The sequence below is a fragment of the Peromyscus eremicus genome, chromosome 10, assembly GCF_949786415.1.
Source record: "Peromyscus eremicus chromosome 10, PerEre_H2_v1, whole genome shotgun sequence".
In the NCBI taxonomy this organism is placed as follows: Eukaryota; Metazoa; Chordata; class Mammalia; order Rodentia; family Cricetidae; genus Peromyscus; species Peromyscus eremicus.
The window spans coordinates 55362027-55376146 of NC_081426.1; the positions used below are offsets into that span (position 1 = coordinate 55362027).

At 37.5% G+C, this 14120-nt stretch overlaps 1 protein-coding gene across 2 annotated transcripts in view; it reads left to right on the plus strand.

The window, feature by feature from the left end:
- Nucleotides 1–13006: 13006 nt before the first annotated feature.
- The window catches only part of Dthd1 (death domain containing 1), a 63067-nt gene continuing 61953 nt past the window's right edge, over nucleotides 13007–14120 (plus strand). The window contains exon 1 of one of the 2 annotated variants that reach the window (XM_059275427.1): nucleotides 13007–13277. In XM_059275427.1, the coding sequence (XP_059131410.1) occupies nucleotides 13007–13277 (271 nt within the window). The remainder of the gene's footprint in view (nucleotides 13278–14120) is intronic. The other variant, XM_059275429.1, reaches the window with a different exon arrangement.

Sequence of the window (14120 nt, forward strand, 5' to 3'; positions counted from 1 at the left end):
TATCAGCTCTAATCAAAGTCGAGTTGATGTGGTTACTGATGTTTTATCTGAAAGCTTATAAAGGGAATTCTTTAATCGTGGGAAATACATTTTCCCTGAACTTAGGAAGCACTATAAACTCTGCTATATATCTTGATGCTTAGGTTTTCCAAAAGATATGTTCCCCAGACCTGTGAAGAAAAGGGTATTTTTATGTAATAGAAACAGACACAATATTTGACTGAAGGCTTATAAAGACATCCCAATACTGTGAGTTTCAGCATTTGTCTCAAATGCTATGCAGATGATTATCTGATAATATTGCTTTTGCATTTCTGTATTACACCAAATCACTACAGGGTGAACATGGGAAGAAAAGTCACATGAGCACTTAACAGGAGAGAAATAGAAATTCTAGTAGAATCTAAGATGGAAGAGGTATGAGTAAGGAAAAAAACCTCTCAATGACTGACATGTTGTAGGTCACAGAAAATGCGATTAGAATTTTGTTCAAACTCATATCCATGAAACATTTTCTGGACCAGGCAAGCTGAATGATGTCTAACAAGCTGAGTTTCAGGATCAAGCAGAAGAATATTGTCATAAAAAGTTAGGTTGGTAGATAACCTGGAGGACTCTTTTGTCTTAAGTTTAAGATGTAGCTGCCTCATGGCTATGGTTCCCATGGAAACAGGGTGTGCTTCTTACAAGCTGTAACATATGAGAAGGGACTCAGCTCTTTCACAGTTCATTCATGGGGGCTGAATCCCAAGGGGAGGGCAGAGGCTGTTTTGCTGTAAGGCTTTTCCTCGGAGTTACATAGTTACTCCATCTGTGGTTTCACTGTTCTTTCCATAAATCTGGGACTTCCTTACTGGTTGAAGCTGCTGGTGAGAATGTATTAGGTTGTTTATATTTCAACATCTGTTACTGTACTACTCAGTGGCCCTATCATTAAATGTGCCCTTTCCTTTACTGTCCTTGCTTAATCTAGTCTAGGTATTGCTTCGCAACTGAAACATGTGACTACTTTCTGTTTTTGTTTTTGTTTTTTAATGCCAATATTTTGGTTTCTTCTGTTCTTTAAAAAATGCAGTTTTAGTCACTCAAAATGTCCCACTTTAGGAGAACTGTTCTCTATAAATGTGTAGGTATACAGGACAGTTTTTCCTTAGTTTTTGATGACAGAAATTTGGTGATAAGCACCTGATTTCTCTGGAGTGGGTGATTCTCAATAATCTTGTCTTGCTCTTTGTGCTCTTAGTGGCTCTCAGATGATGCCCATTAAGGTTGTTCTCAGATGAGTTATAATATCTGCCATTGGCCCAGATCTCACAACTAAACTGGAGGCGAGTTCTCACCATTATCCCAACCAACAGACTATCATGTAAGGAGACTGGAGGGGCACACTCGGAAACATGGAACTAATTGGTCTGATTCTGTGTTGTTTCTTTGTATATCATGCAAAAGGGCATTGGCATAGTTGTTGGATCAAGTAATGGCTCTAAGTATCTGTCTTCAAGGTCATGGAAACATACTCTGTCTCTTTGGACAAAGATAAGGAATCCAACTCCCATTTTAAAATCCACAATAGTAGTCCTATTTGTGAATATCTTTCCCATGGGTCATTGATTCCCAGAAAACCTTATCAGATAGATATTGGAGTGGATGTGCTTTACATCTCAGTCATTTCCCTTGACATGTATCCTTGTGTCTCCCTCTCTCAGTCCTTATGAATGTTGAAATTGTTTTCCGAATGTTAAGCTTAGAATGTGTTGTTTAAGAGAGAATGTGTGAAGTGCCATAAAGGATGTAGAAATCCATTTCCCTCCTTTAAATATCATTTTCTTATTGAAAATATTGTAAATATGTTAAACTCATCTTTTAAAGGTTCTATAGCACTTTTCAACTCATTGGTTAGTAATTGTCAATTCTTTAGAAATTACTCTGTTGGACAGCGTTAAACTGTGCCATTCAAATTCAGAAGACTTGAACTCAATTGTGATTTTAAAAGTAAAGAAACATAGGAGACAGTTTTCCCCATGGGTGAACATAACAATTCTCCTGAACATTAGTAGTAAACAACAGAGTTCTAGAACTGAAAACTCATACATAAAAGTATGCGTGCATTCTCATTCTCTCTCTCTCTCTCTCTCTCTCTCTCTCTCTCTCTGTCTCTCTCTCTCTCAGACATACACATGCATGCTCACACACATAAATAACATACATGTCCACACACATACATGAGCATACACGTGCATGCGCATTAATGCTCATATGCACATTCATTTTTTACATGTACACATACTTGTATGTATGTACGAATGTATGTACATATGTATATCTTAGTACCATCAGTTCCTTTTACAATAAAAATTAAGCAGTTGAGAAATTCAAGTCCCTCAAAGCTTAAGAAGGCCACTTCCTGTACACAGGCACCAACTTGTGTACCAATCTGTAGAAATGAATAGAAATCTATGTCAATATTACTGAAATACAGTTTAATCATTAATTCACAAATACCTTGCTAATTTTCTGGGGTTGGTTTTAGATATTAGATGAATAAAAAGCAGCTGAAGAAGACAAATTGAACTATGGGATTTAAATGAATCTTCATACCCTCACTCACATCTGGATGGCACAGTTTATACAGCTCATGGTGCATTGGAAAGTTTCCTTTTCAAACTAAATTATTGTCATTTAGAAGTAACAATGTGAATAGAAAGGAAAAGTTTTTCCATGTGAAGTGCAGACCTAATTTGAAGGCCTGGATTTCAAATGAGACTCTTCAATCTTTTGAAGCTAGTATCCAGGAATTAAAAAGGACCCCATCTTATGTGGTTAGATAATACTACAGAGAGTATTTCCAACCTCAGCGTCTGCTCCTATCGACTGACTAGACCTACTTAAACTGACTAACCTCTTTAATGAGCTCCAAAAATAAATGCACATTATAGAGGGAAACTAAGGCGCACCCACTCTTTACAGAGAAATGACAGAGAGAGGGCACTTCTTTGGTCTGCGACCCAAATAGCCCAGATCAGATTTAATTCAATATGGGAATCTGGGATTACACTGGGACTGCTATCTGGGTCTACAGTTAAATGCAAATATATCATTAAAAAAGTACTGGATTGCCTCTGTCAAAAGAGTCATTTCTTCCAGAGAATAAAATTAATTCATTCTTGTTCTCATTTTCATCCTGATGAGTTAAAAGAGAAATTATTTAAATTAAATGCAGTTTCCTTGGAATTTTTATAGCTGATTCTGAAATATGAAATGGTTGGGTAAGTAATCGTGTTGTTTCTGAAAGTTCTCAAAAGAAAAAACAAACCGCAAAGAAAAGTATCTTATGAGAGCACAGCACTGTGCAGACCTAATGCACAGACTGACAGGTACTCTGAACAGGCAGAGCGTAGAAGCCTCAGGAGCTGCCTTTGCAGATTCATTCTTTAAAAATTCAAATAATGCCTCCGAAGAATCTTGGACCTGCCAAGATTCTAGTACAAATGGGTTTATGTAGGTGATTTTGGCAGCTGATGCTAGACAGTGAGGGAAGGAGCAACATGGAAAGTGTGTTGAAATGGAAAAGTAAGTAGAAAACAGGTCCAGAAAGGACACGCCATTGATGATAAGTTTGGATAAGAAAAGTCTTGCCTAAGGTCAAAATAGCTCCTCTTTCCCCATATTGCTCCTCACTGAGATCTTCCAAGTAGTCCTGAACATGGTAATGAGAACAAGGGAAAAGAGTCACGTGAAAACAAAGATTAATAGCATGTTCTTTTCTGATTTTGGGTACGGCCAATAATTAGATATAGATTACATAAGACAGTGGTTGACTGACCAAATATGTTATGATAACACTGGTGTAAGAAGGGATAAATTGCAGCTCTGAGGAGCCTAAAGTTTTCCACCTTCAGTGAACTTTATTTCTGAGAGACAAGATCACTGAGGTATGTATGCACAGCGTAACTCTCCTGGTCATGATGAAAATGATGGGATGTTGAGGGGATCCTAACTCATTCAAATGGAGTTGAATAAGTTCAACTATGTCTGACAAGCATGGTACTGGGCATCACATTCCTTTCTTGTTTGCCTCAAGACAATTTCTTGCGTGTGCATTTCATGCTTATGAACTAGCTTGAACTAGCTTGTTGCAAAGGTTGTTATTTTTTTTTCATTTTCATTTTTGTTTGTATTTGTTTTTGTTTTTTCGAAACAGGGTTTCTCTGTGTAGTAGACCAGACTGGCCTCGAACTCACAGAGATAAGCCTGGCTCTGCCTCCTGAGTCCTGGGATTAAAGGCATGCGCCACCTCTGCCCGGCTTACAAAGGTAATTTTTTTTTTTTTTTTTTTTTTAGCAGTATGAGGAAATCTTATGTTCATATTTCGCAGTGTAAGGAATCAGATTTCTGATGACAGTTCAGCTTTCAAGGGAGGAGTCTTTGTGTATGTTGGGGATTAAGGTTTCTAGGATGTCAAGGAGTAGGATAGAAGAGAAGTTTTGTTTTGATAAGACCAGAGGCAAAGATCACATAGAGGGGATATGACAGAATAAGTGAAGTATATTCAAGTTAAAACATACAGAGCACTTTCTTCCTCTCTTTTGTAGAAAACATCCTTTATTCACTCTTTTGTGTCTTTCTTTTTTTTTTTTTTTGTGGATTTGTTGCTCCGAACTATAATCATAGCCTGACAAACTTCAAGCCACAAAGAAGGTGAAGTAAGCACTAGAAACACTGAGACAGCAAAGGATACTTTGGTAATGCATTGGACACACCCTCTTGTGAAAATCTGTTATATATATACTGTGGTAATGTATTGGCACACCCTCTTGTGAAAATCTGTTTTATTCATATATATGTATATATATGCACACACATATACATAAACTGCGATAATGCATTGGACACACCCTCTTGTGAAAATCTGCTTCAGAAAACGTTGGCAGAGGGAAAGCCATCTAGTTTTTCAGTTCACATGAAAGTTATTTCATTGGTTTCATGTGATAGGCCCATGACTGTATAAAGAGTCAGAATCTTTACAAAGACAACAATGACTCAATGGAGAAGTGTTGCAAGGCTGTAATCTGAAGCACTGGCATTGCTTTGGAGGCCGTTAATGCTATTGAAAAGGAGACTTGCCACTCAAATCTTTGAATACATATATAATTGCTTCTCAAGTCAAGGATAGCTCCTGACATGTAGAATAGAAGAAACCATTTGCTTTTTGTTATGACTGAGGAACTTGCCCAAGGAGAATGAAGTTTCAACACTAAACATCTATATGTAAGAAACCACCTCAGAATCACTCACAGTTATAATTGAATGGTAAATGTTCATGAATTTGCTTAATTGGATGGTAAACGTTCATGCATTTGCTTACATACAAAGGAATGAAAACATCTCTGTCAACATGTCTCCTATTATTTTCCAAATCCAGTGACTTGGTTTGAACAAATTCTTTTACTTCTATGCCTCATTAGCATATACAAAATGACAAAAATGAAAGATGTTTGAAATCTATCATTAAACTGTTCCATTACCATTTCTTTAGGCATGTACACTTATGAAAATGAGTTTTCTGTTGTTTTCATTTGTTTTAAAACCGTTAACAAGGAGTCAATCACCTTCATGAATCTTAGAATATAATTTTAGGAACTGTATAAGAAGATTCTGATATTTATGAAGTAATTCAAAATACTTGACAATATTTATGACATTAAAAGAGATGTTTGTTTGTATTGTTTTTAAGATGGTAAAAGGTATGATAATATTTTAAAAAGAGTATGTGGGATGTTTATGACATTTCATCTTTATCTGAATCACCAAACAATTGTTGATTTTGGCTGTGTTTGGAACTCTGTTCAGATAAAGCACTTCACTCCAGGTTATATCCAGTTGGAGATCATTCCACCTCTGAAAATCTTGCCCAGCCAATTAGGTTTTTGCTCACTATTAAACATTTGACAATGAATTCTAAGCATTTCCAAGTGATACTTTTTTTCTTTATAAAGTCAACAGAGTCTCCATTGACTACTTTGAAGTTATTCCATAGAAGTGATTTATTATGCCAGCTTTAATACTTTGCCAAGAGATCCGTAGGGAAGATAACACTTGAATCAGGCCCTTCTACAAAGTATGCATACACCTTATACCTAGGGAATGTAGCCACATTGTTTTAAGAGCCATATAGTATTACGATTCCAAAGAAAAACAATAGATCACTCAATCTTGTACTCCTCCCACCCCAAATTCCCAAACATTTATCAATGTCTTCCTTCCAAAGACTACCATGAACACCTGAAACTGGTCAAGTAGGACCAACCAATTCTTTGTTTCAGTGAGGGAAAACTTGCCATGGAGAGCTGTGAGGCGTCTCATCTGATGATCTGATTTGTACTTTGATTGGGTGTTTTTGAGATGGTGTTCCATTTTTGAATTTGAATAATATGTAAAATGAGATAATGCTGGATTTTACTGGTTGTATCAATATCTCAATACTTTCTTTCTTTCTTTTCTTTTCTTTTTTTTTTTTTTTTTGGTGCTCAGGATGGAAGTTAAGGCCTTAGGAGAAGTACTGACAAATGCTTGACCCCTGAGCTACATGCCAAGCCCTCACTAAATCTCCGTAAGAAGGGCAGACTATAATGAGACTAAAAATGCAGTGGCTTATAAGCAACTAGTACAGAGACTGAGAGAAGGACACATGCTATTTCATGGATGAGACAAGGCTCACATACCACCTGTATTTACTTGTGATTATAGGGGGGATCTTTGTTTTCTCTTGTTCCTACGAGATATTGAGGTTCTATAAGACTTTTTATTTTCTAACGTGGGAATGCGAACTTCCAGCTGTGAAGGCCAGAGCAGCCCCTAGCAAACACCAGGGCAATCGTAGACCAGTTTCAAGAAGTCAGAGGTTGCTTTTCTCTTTATGGCCTTCTTTCCAGAGGCCATCACATTAAAGAGTCCTTTTTAAAGCATGCTTAATCACAGCACACGTGTGTGTGTGTGTGTGTGTGTGTGTGTGTGTGTGTGTGTTTGTGTGCATGTGTGCATGCATCCAGGCCCAAGACTGACCCTGTGTGTCTTCCTTGATTGCTCTGCACCTCATTCATTGAGGCAAGATCTCTCAGATAAATTGGGGCTGGATGATTCGGGGAGTCTGATTGTTTAGATTGCTTCAGAGATCTCCATCTTCATTTTCCAAATTCTGAGTTCACAGGCATTCTGGCACACCCATCTCACATTTATGTGGGCTCTGTGGGTCCTAACTCTGGTTCTCATGCTTACATGGCAAGCACATTAACTGCTGTGCTATTTTCCCATTTAAGAACCTAGATTCTTAAACATTAATTTTTACCTTTTGTTGTATTTAGTTATAAAGTAAATAGCTTCTCCTTTGGGTAATAAACCCTTTTGCTCTTACATATACCTCCCTGTATATATTCATCAGATATACACTTCTTGGGCCCTTCTTAGTAACAGACTTATAATATTTATTTGAAGCAATGGTCAATCTTTTTATTGTTTTGGCTGTGTAAATATTAGTCACAGCAGTGCAACACAGTAGATTATAAGTGCACATCCTCCTCAAAAGTTTAATTTTATTCTGGCTTTATCATTGTTCTATACTATATGGGAGGTTACCAATAATTATTCTGGAACACATTTATATTTGTTCCTCTTTCTCTTTCTAGAATTCATATTAATTGGACTACTTCATTAAGTCTTTAATATTGTTAACCTCCCTTCCCCCTACCCCTGACTGTGAATCTCTGCATTTTTCTTTGATCTTTCTAAGGTCTTTTTGACTGCTTTTTTTCCTGACCATGTACTAGTTTGAAATTTTTCTGTTTTTCTGTTTTCTGTTTAATTTCTGAGTTCCTTCTCAAGAGGCAAATTTCTCATTTTTGTAAAGAAAATCTTGTCTGGTTTGATGGGAGGAGATGTACATTTTCTTGTCTTATCTCAGAGTCTGGTAAATTTAAGTACCTGTGTGGTTGGTATTTTCTTCCCTTCCCTGTGTTGACTCTATTTCTTTCAAATGCTTTGTTTGACTTTCCATAGTTCAGCCCCTTGCTTTCTACTAGAGGCTTTTGTAGATGCCTGTCCTCACTGGCTATTTCCCCATATTTAAATGGGAGGTATTAAATGCACGGTTTACAAGCTTGACATTCATAGGTAGGGCTTAAGACTAAGAGCCTCATTGTTGGTTGGACAATCCAGTGAGGTCTGAGCAGGCTCTGAAGGGCTGGGAGTGGGGGAGGGGCACTGAATGCTTCAATCCCGCATGTTTATCTCTTACGGTGCACAGATGCTATGGCAAGGACTCTGCATTCTGTCTAGGGGGTTATAATCGTCCATACACACTCTCAGAGGTGAGAAGCTGAAATAAGGCCTTCAGCTTCTCTGCTGATGTCTTTTCTGGAAAGACTCTCAAGCTTTGATGAGTAAGAAAAAGGCAGTGAAGTGACTGTGAAACCGATGGTGGGATGGTGGGCCATAGAAGTCTACCTGCTTTCAATCCAGTCACAGCAAAAACTACTTAGTATCTGAAGTTCCTTCTCAAGTCCAGGAGCACCAGGCCTTTCTAAGTGCTGGGACTTTGTGAGCATCTCTGGTGCATGCCAGCCCCGCCCCCCATTTCACCATTTATATTCTTGTGTTTCAATTCTCCTTAGCGTCACACAGTTTACTACTTTCAACCTTCTTGGACTTTGTTGACCTCTTTCTTCTATCATAATTTGTTTTCTTTTTCCTAGTGGAATTTATTTTTTTTTTTTTTCTTTTTCTGGGGATTTGAGGAAGAAGCAGAGTAAAAACAAAAAGGAGGAGCATCAAATCTATCTCCAAAAACAGATGTGTTGGCTTTGATTTTTACTATTTGATTTATTTTATTTACTATTTTATTTATTTATTTTAGCATGCACAATAATAGGATTCATCATGGCATCTTCATATCTTTATACACATAGTTCATTATACTTCCTTTTTATTCAAGCCCCTCCCTTGCCATCCTCCATCAGGTCCCTCCCTCCTCCATCATGTGATCTTTTGAAACATTTTAAAACTAATAAGCACATTGACAATATTTACATTTAGTTTATAGTTAAAGCTCTTGTGCTGACATCTGAACTATGAATCACTAGCCATCAGGACTTCTATCAAAATACGATACCAAAACATTAAACACTATTGTTTTTATCCCTTGTTTTGAATCAATAATTTATCCAACTGCTATAGTTTTACTTCTTTAGAGAAAATACTAGTAACTATCCTACTCCCCTGTTTTAATATCTGACTGGATACTTTTAAAGACTGTCATCTTTTTAACCATATAATATTTTATATGAATTCAAGACCATGCGCTAAATTGTCTCATGTTAGTGAAGTACAGGCTTTTTAGTAGGAAATTGAAAGCAGTCTTAATGAGCCTCAACAATGATGGGTCTAAAGTAGTGTGAAAACCATCAGATGAACTTCTGCAGTTGATTTATTTGAGTGTCTCTACTGTAAATGTCAGTTTTTCTTGTGGTCAGTGACATCAATTAATTGAAAACAAAATGCAGAAACATGCAGATGCCTGTTTTAACAAGTGCATGCAGCATGGCCTGTGGTAGGTTTTATTTTGCAAACATTGCCTATTCTTTAGAAGCTAGACAGAAAGCAAGTGTAGACATGAAATGAGCAAGTGGTGTTGGAACTAAGGAGGGAGGTTTTGGGTGTTCCTTTTTATCCTGACAGAGAAGGTTTCTCACAGATCTATAAGGAAATAAACATAAGTGGATCTAGTGATCTTACATTTAGTATTGTTTCATTCAGTATTTAAAATGTGCATGGTAGCCGGGCGGTGCTCACAGATCTATAAGGAAATAAACATAAGTGGATCTAGTGATCTTACATTTAGTATTGTTTCATTCAGTATTTAAAATGTGCATGGTAGCCGGGAGGTGGTGGCGCACGCCTTTAATCCCAGTACTCGGGAGGCAGAGCCAGGCGGATCTCTGTGAGTTCGAGGCCAGCCTGGGCTACCAAGTGAGTTCCAGGAAAAAGGCGCAAATCTACACAGAGAAACCCTGTCTCGAAAAACCAAAAAAATAAAAAATAAAAAATAATAAAAAATAAAATGTGCATGGTATAAGTTCTTCATTTTCTTCTACTACTGGGGATTCATTCACTACCTATTTACAGAAAATGCTTAAATATTTGCCAATACTCTTCTTACCTATCTGTTACATTTCTAACACAATCTCAATGGTTTTCCTGAGCTAACTTGAAAGCTACAAATCTAATATCAATCAAATTCCATTCTAACAAATCTAAAGTCCCTCATATATTTCTTAATACAGTTACCAACTAGGAAGTGACCTAAGTGAGATGACTTAATTATATTCCATTGCCAATAACAGTTCTTTTATCAGTGACCAATAAATAAATGGGCAGATATCCAATGCTTTCAGTTTCTTTCAGTCTGTCTGATTGTGCAGTAAATTCTATGTATTCTACTCCAAATTCAATCTGCTTTCAAGATGTCCACTTTTGTTGCTTGCCCTGTAACTGCTTTAATGTAGACCCTCAAGCCTCCCAAAAATTAAATTTATGGCATCAGTGACATATGTGACATGTAGCACAGATTTCATCATTTTTGTTACTTGGTTTAAAACATATAACCTCTCACTTCTATCCACAAAGCCAAATTCTGATTTCTCTAGTCTTTCCAAATTCTGGATGCAACTTTTCTCATCCCTCCTGACTGAGCCTTTCCCTAAAATCACATCTTTCTACTGTCATTCCACTGTATAATTTCTCATATACATACCTTCGATAATATGATTTCTAATCTAAAATGGTGCTTCTTTGTGTTTTCTAGCCTGCTCATCCTTAGGTTCCTAATTTGAATACCTCCATCAGTTAACTTTTCATGCTTTGGATCTAGCTCTCAACAGTCTAAAGTGTATTGCAATTATGTACTCATGTATCTGCCTCTCATGAAAGGCCTGAAATCATAGCTCACAGTACACACTGGAGAAAAGTTTTCAGAATTAGTCTCGAATAAAAGCCGTTTGTATATGATCTGGGAAATTATATATAGATTTCAGCACTTAGCCAAAAGAATAGGCTGAGATGCAACTAGAACGTCTTGCAAACCGAAAGAATGTGAAAACATTTTAATGTAATCTTTTATATGATATGGATTAAAATTTCAAAAAAAATGAGTTTCACTGGAAAATAAGACTTATTTTGTAATTTTTAAAATGAAAATATGATTACATCATTTCTCCACTCTCCTTCCTCCAACCCCTTCCCCTGCCACGTGTTCCCTCTCTTCCCCCCAAATTCATAGCCTCCTCTTCTCCAATTGTTGTTGTCATTCCTGCTTTTGTGTGTGTGTGTGTGTTTATAAACATATAAACACACAAATGTATAAATACAACTTCCTGAGTCCATTTAGTGTTGCTTGTATGTATATAATTTCAGTGCTGACCATTTGGTTTTGGATAGCCAATGAGGGGCTCTTCCTTGTGGATGACAATTTCTCCCTCTCTCAGCAGTTATTAGTTACCTGAAAAGTAGGATATAAGGAGATACACTCTGGAGCTCCCAGCTCTTCTGTGTTCTTTTCCATGCCCGTTGGAATCTATGAACCAGGGAGGGAGGTTTGTGCAGGATACAGGTCTGTGTTTTCACTCTTCCTTCTTCATTCCCTGGAACTCTTTTCCCCAATGGTTTGTGTATTCTAAGTGAAGCCCTAAGAATCTCAGTGCTTAAGATGAAATAATGTTGCTGTAGGGCAGAAAGCATTCTATTGCCCCCTTTTGAAAGGTTTTATTTTCTATCAGGTCCTCTAGGGAACATGAGTTCTCCCTTTGCTGTGTATTCTCTTTTCTTAGAAAAGGGGAGTTGGAGGAGAGGAAGCAGGCTGTTCTGCAGTGCACCTCAGCCTCTCCTACGTCCAGCTCTGTGTTGCAATGATCCCATTTATAATGTGCCCACTGAACAGGTAGCATGGTGAGAACATTCTACATCTGAATTTTAATTATATTGGTAGTAAATACTCCTTGTTAGCCCAGAGGAAGCCACTCTTCAGGTTTGCTTTCTTTTTGTAAAGAAGCACTTGACACAATTAGAGAGAAATTATCAAAGGGCAGAGCTGAGACCAAGTTCCTATCTCAATCTTGATGTACACTTACCTACAAGAAAGTAGTAATTATACTTACTAAACAATGGTATTAGGCTATGCTCCAACAGAGGGATGTTCTTTCTTTTAACTCTTGCTGTGGTTGTTGGTGACTGGGTCTCACTATGGAGCTCTGACTGGTCTTGTACTTGAAGTAATCATCCTGCCCCTAACTCCCAGATGCTATGATTAGACTCATAAGTCACCATGCCTGGACCTCCTCTAACTCTTTGTTTTAACTTTAAATCTTTACTTCTTATTTTACATGTATGTAAGTTAAAAAGACCCCATATGTAACTTCATCCAGTTCCAACAAATTCTGATTTTATGGCCAATCTTATTTTTCTAAACTTTATTCGTATACTCCCAAATTATTTTAAAGCAAACCATATATTTCATTAATAAGTATTTATAAAGATACAGACAGGAATTTTAGTAGCAGTATTGTAATAAAAGAGAAAAAACCAAGAGTTTGCTTTAATTAATGAAGTTCATCTTCTACCTGGGATACATATTTTGTTACTGTAAAAGTTAAAGAGATGTGGGGTTTCCATAGCATACTGAATTTGCAAAGTTTACATGGATGTATGATTATGTGAGCTAACTCTGTCCTGGTGATTAATCTCCTCCGTACACAATAGCACTAGGGTTCAGGAACGCCCCTCTTCTGGTCACCTAGTAACTTTTCACTGGTCAACAACAAGCCGAATAAACTCTTAGGTTGCAGAAGAATGTTTCGCTGACTTGGATCCTCTATGAGATTTTAGAAGAAATAACCATTGCTAAGTTTGAATGTGCTAAACCTTTAGCAGGATATACATATATTATTTCTGGAGCTTAAAAATGGATACAGAAGACAAGGGCTTAGGTAAATTAGGACAAATACTGAAGCAGATTTGGAGACAAAACCAAATGTTAAAGCAGGCTCTCCTGGGTGATAGTCTCTGTGAGGTGGCTGGGGGAGCCACTTGGCTAGTCACAGTGATCTTTTTGGGTCAAGGGCTCAGTGAAGCCCTTCATCAACTGTTGGAACACACTGTAGGGACCCTTCAGTCTACCTGCCAGCAGCTGCATATACTACTTGACAAGGATAATCAATGTGTCTGGAGACAAGGCAAGTAGTCTGTTTTGTTTGCTTGGGTTTATACTTTCTTTTGAAATACTCATCTGGTCAATATTTAAGAGGAGCTATGTATAGAAACAAGGAAGGTAGAATCTGTTTACAAAAAACTGATGTTATTATAGAGAAAGTAGAGGAAGACAGTATCTCACAAGATTTAAACGCTCCTCCTGTTGGGGAACAGTTGAAGTGTTTTCAGGCTTTTCTGGTGGCCAGGAATCATATTTTAAGGAAGGGAATTTACAGCTCTGCTAGGAAATATGTGGTATTTAAACTGACGCCTAAACAACTAATTGGAGCCATGCAACTGGAAATTCAGGTGCTTGGTCTGTTATTTGCAAGACCAAAGCCTTAGAGGAAGGAAAGTCCAGGACTAATTAAAGCAGAACAGGCAGTTTTTCTATATTGGAAGAACATGTTGTAACTCCAGAGTCATTTGAGCCTAGTGCTATTAATTACAAAAACACTGGAAAGACTGGATGAGCTAGAAGAAACTGGATCCCTACACACTGAAAGCAGGATGTAAATTCTTGGGAATATGATCAGGTGTGTGCACTAAAAAGTACAGTAAGGCATGGGGGATGCAGTATCTGAGGACTGTGGTCTTAACATCAATGCTTCCAGAATCTAGATGGCATTATGAAATCCAGCTCTCAAACATATAGTGTCATGTCAAGGTGAGCCGGTGGACCTCAGTCAGGAATCCAGAGTAGACAGTACTAAGGAGTTCAGTCTAGAGGCCAAATAGTGAATGTCAGAGAATCTCTCCCAGAGCATGTGACTCCAGGACCATCAGCAGGAGCTCACCACCAGTCAGTCTCTGGAAGGATTGAACAC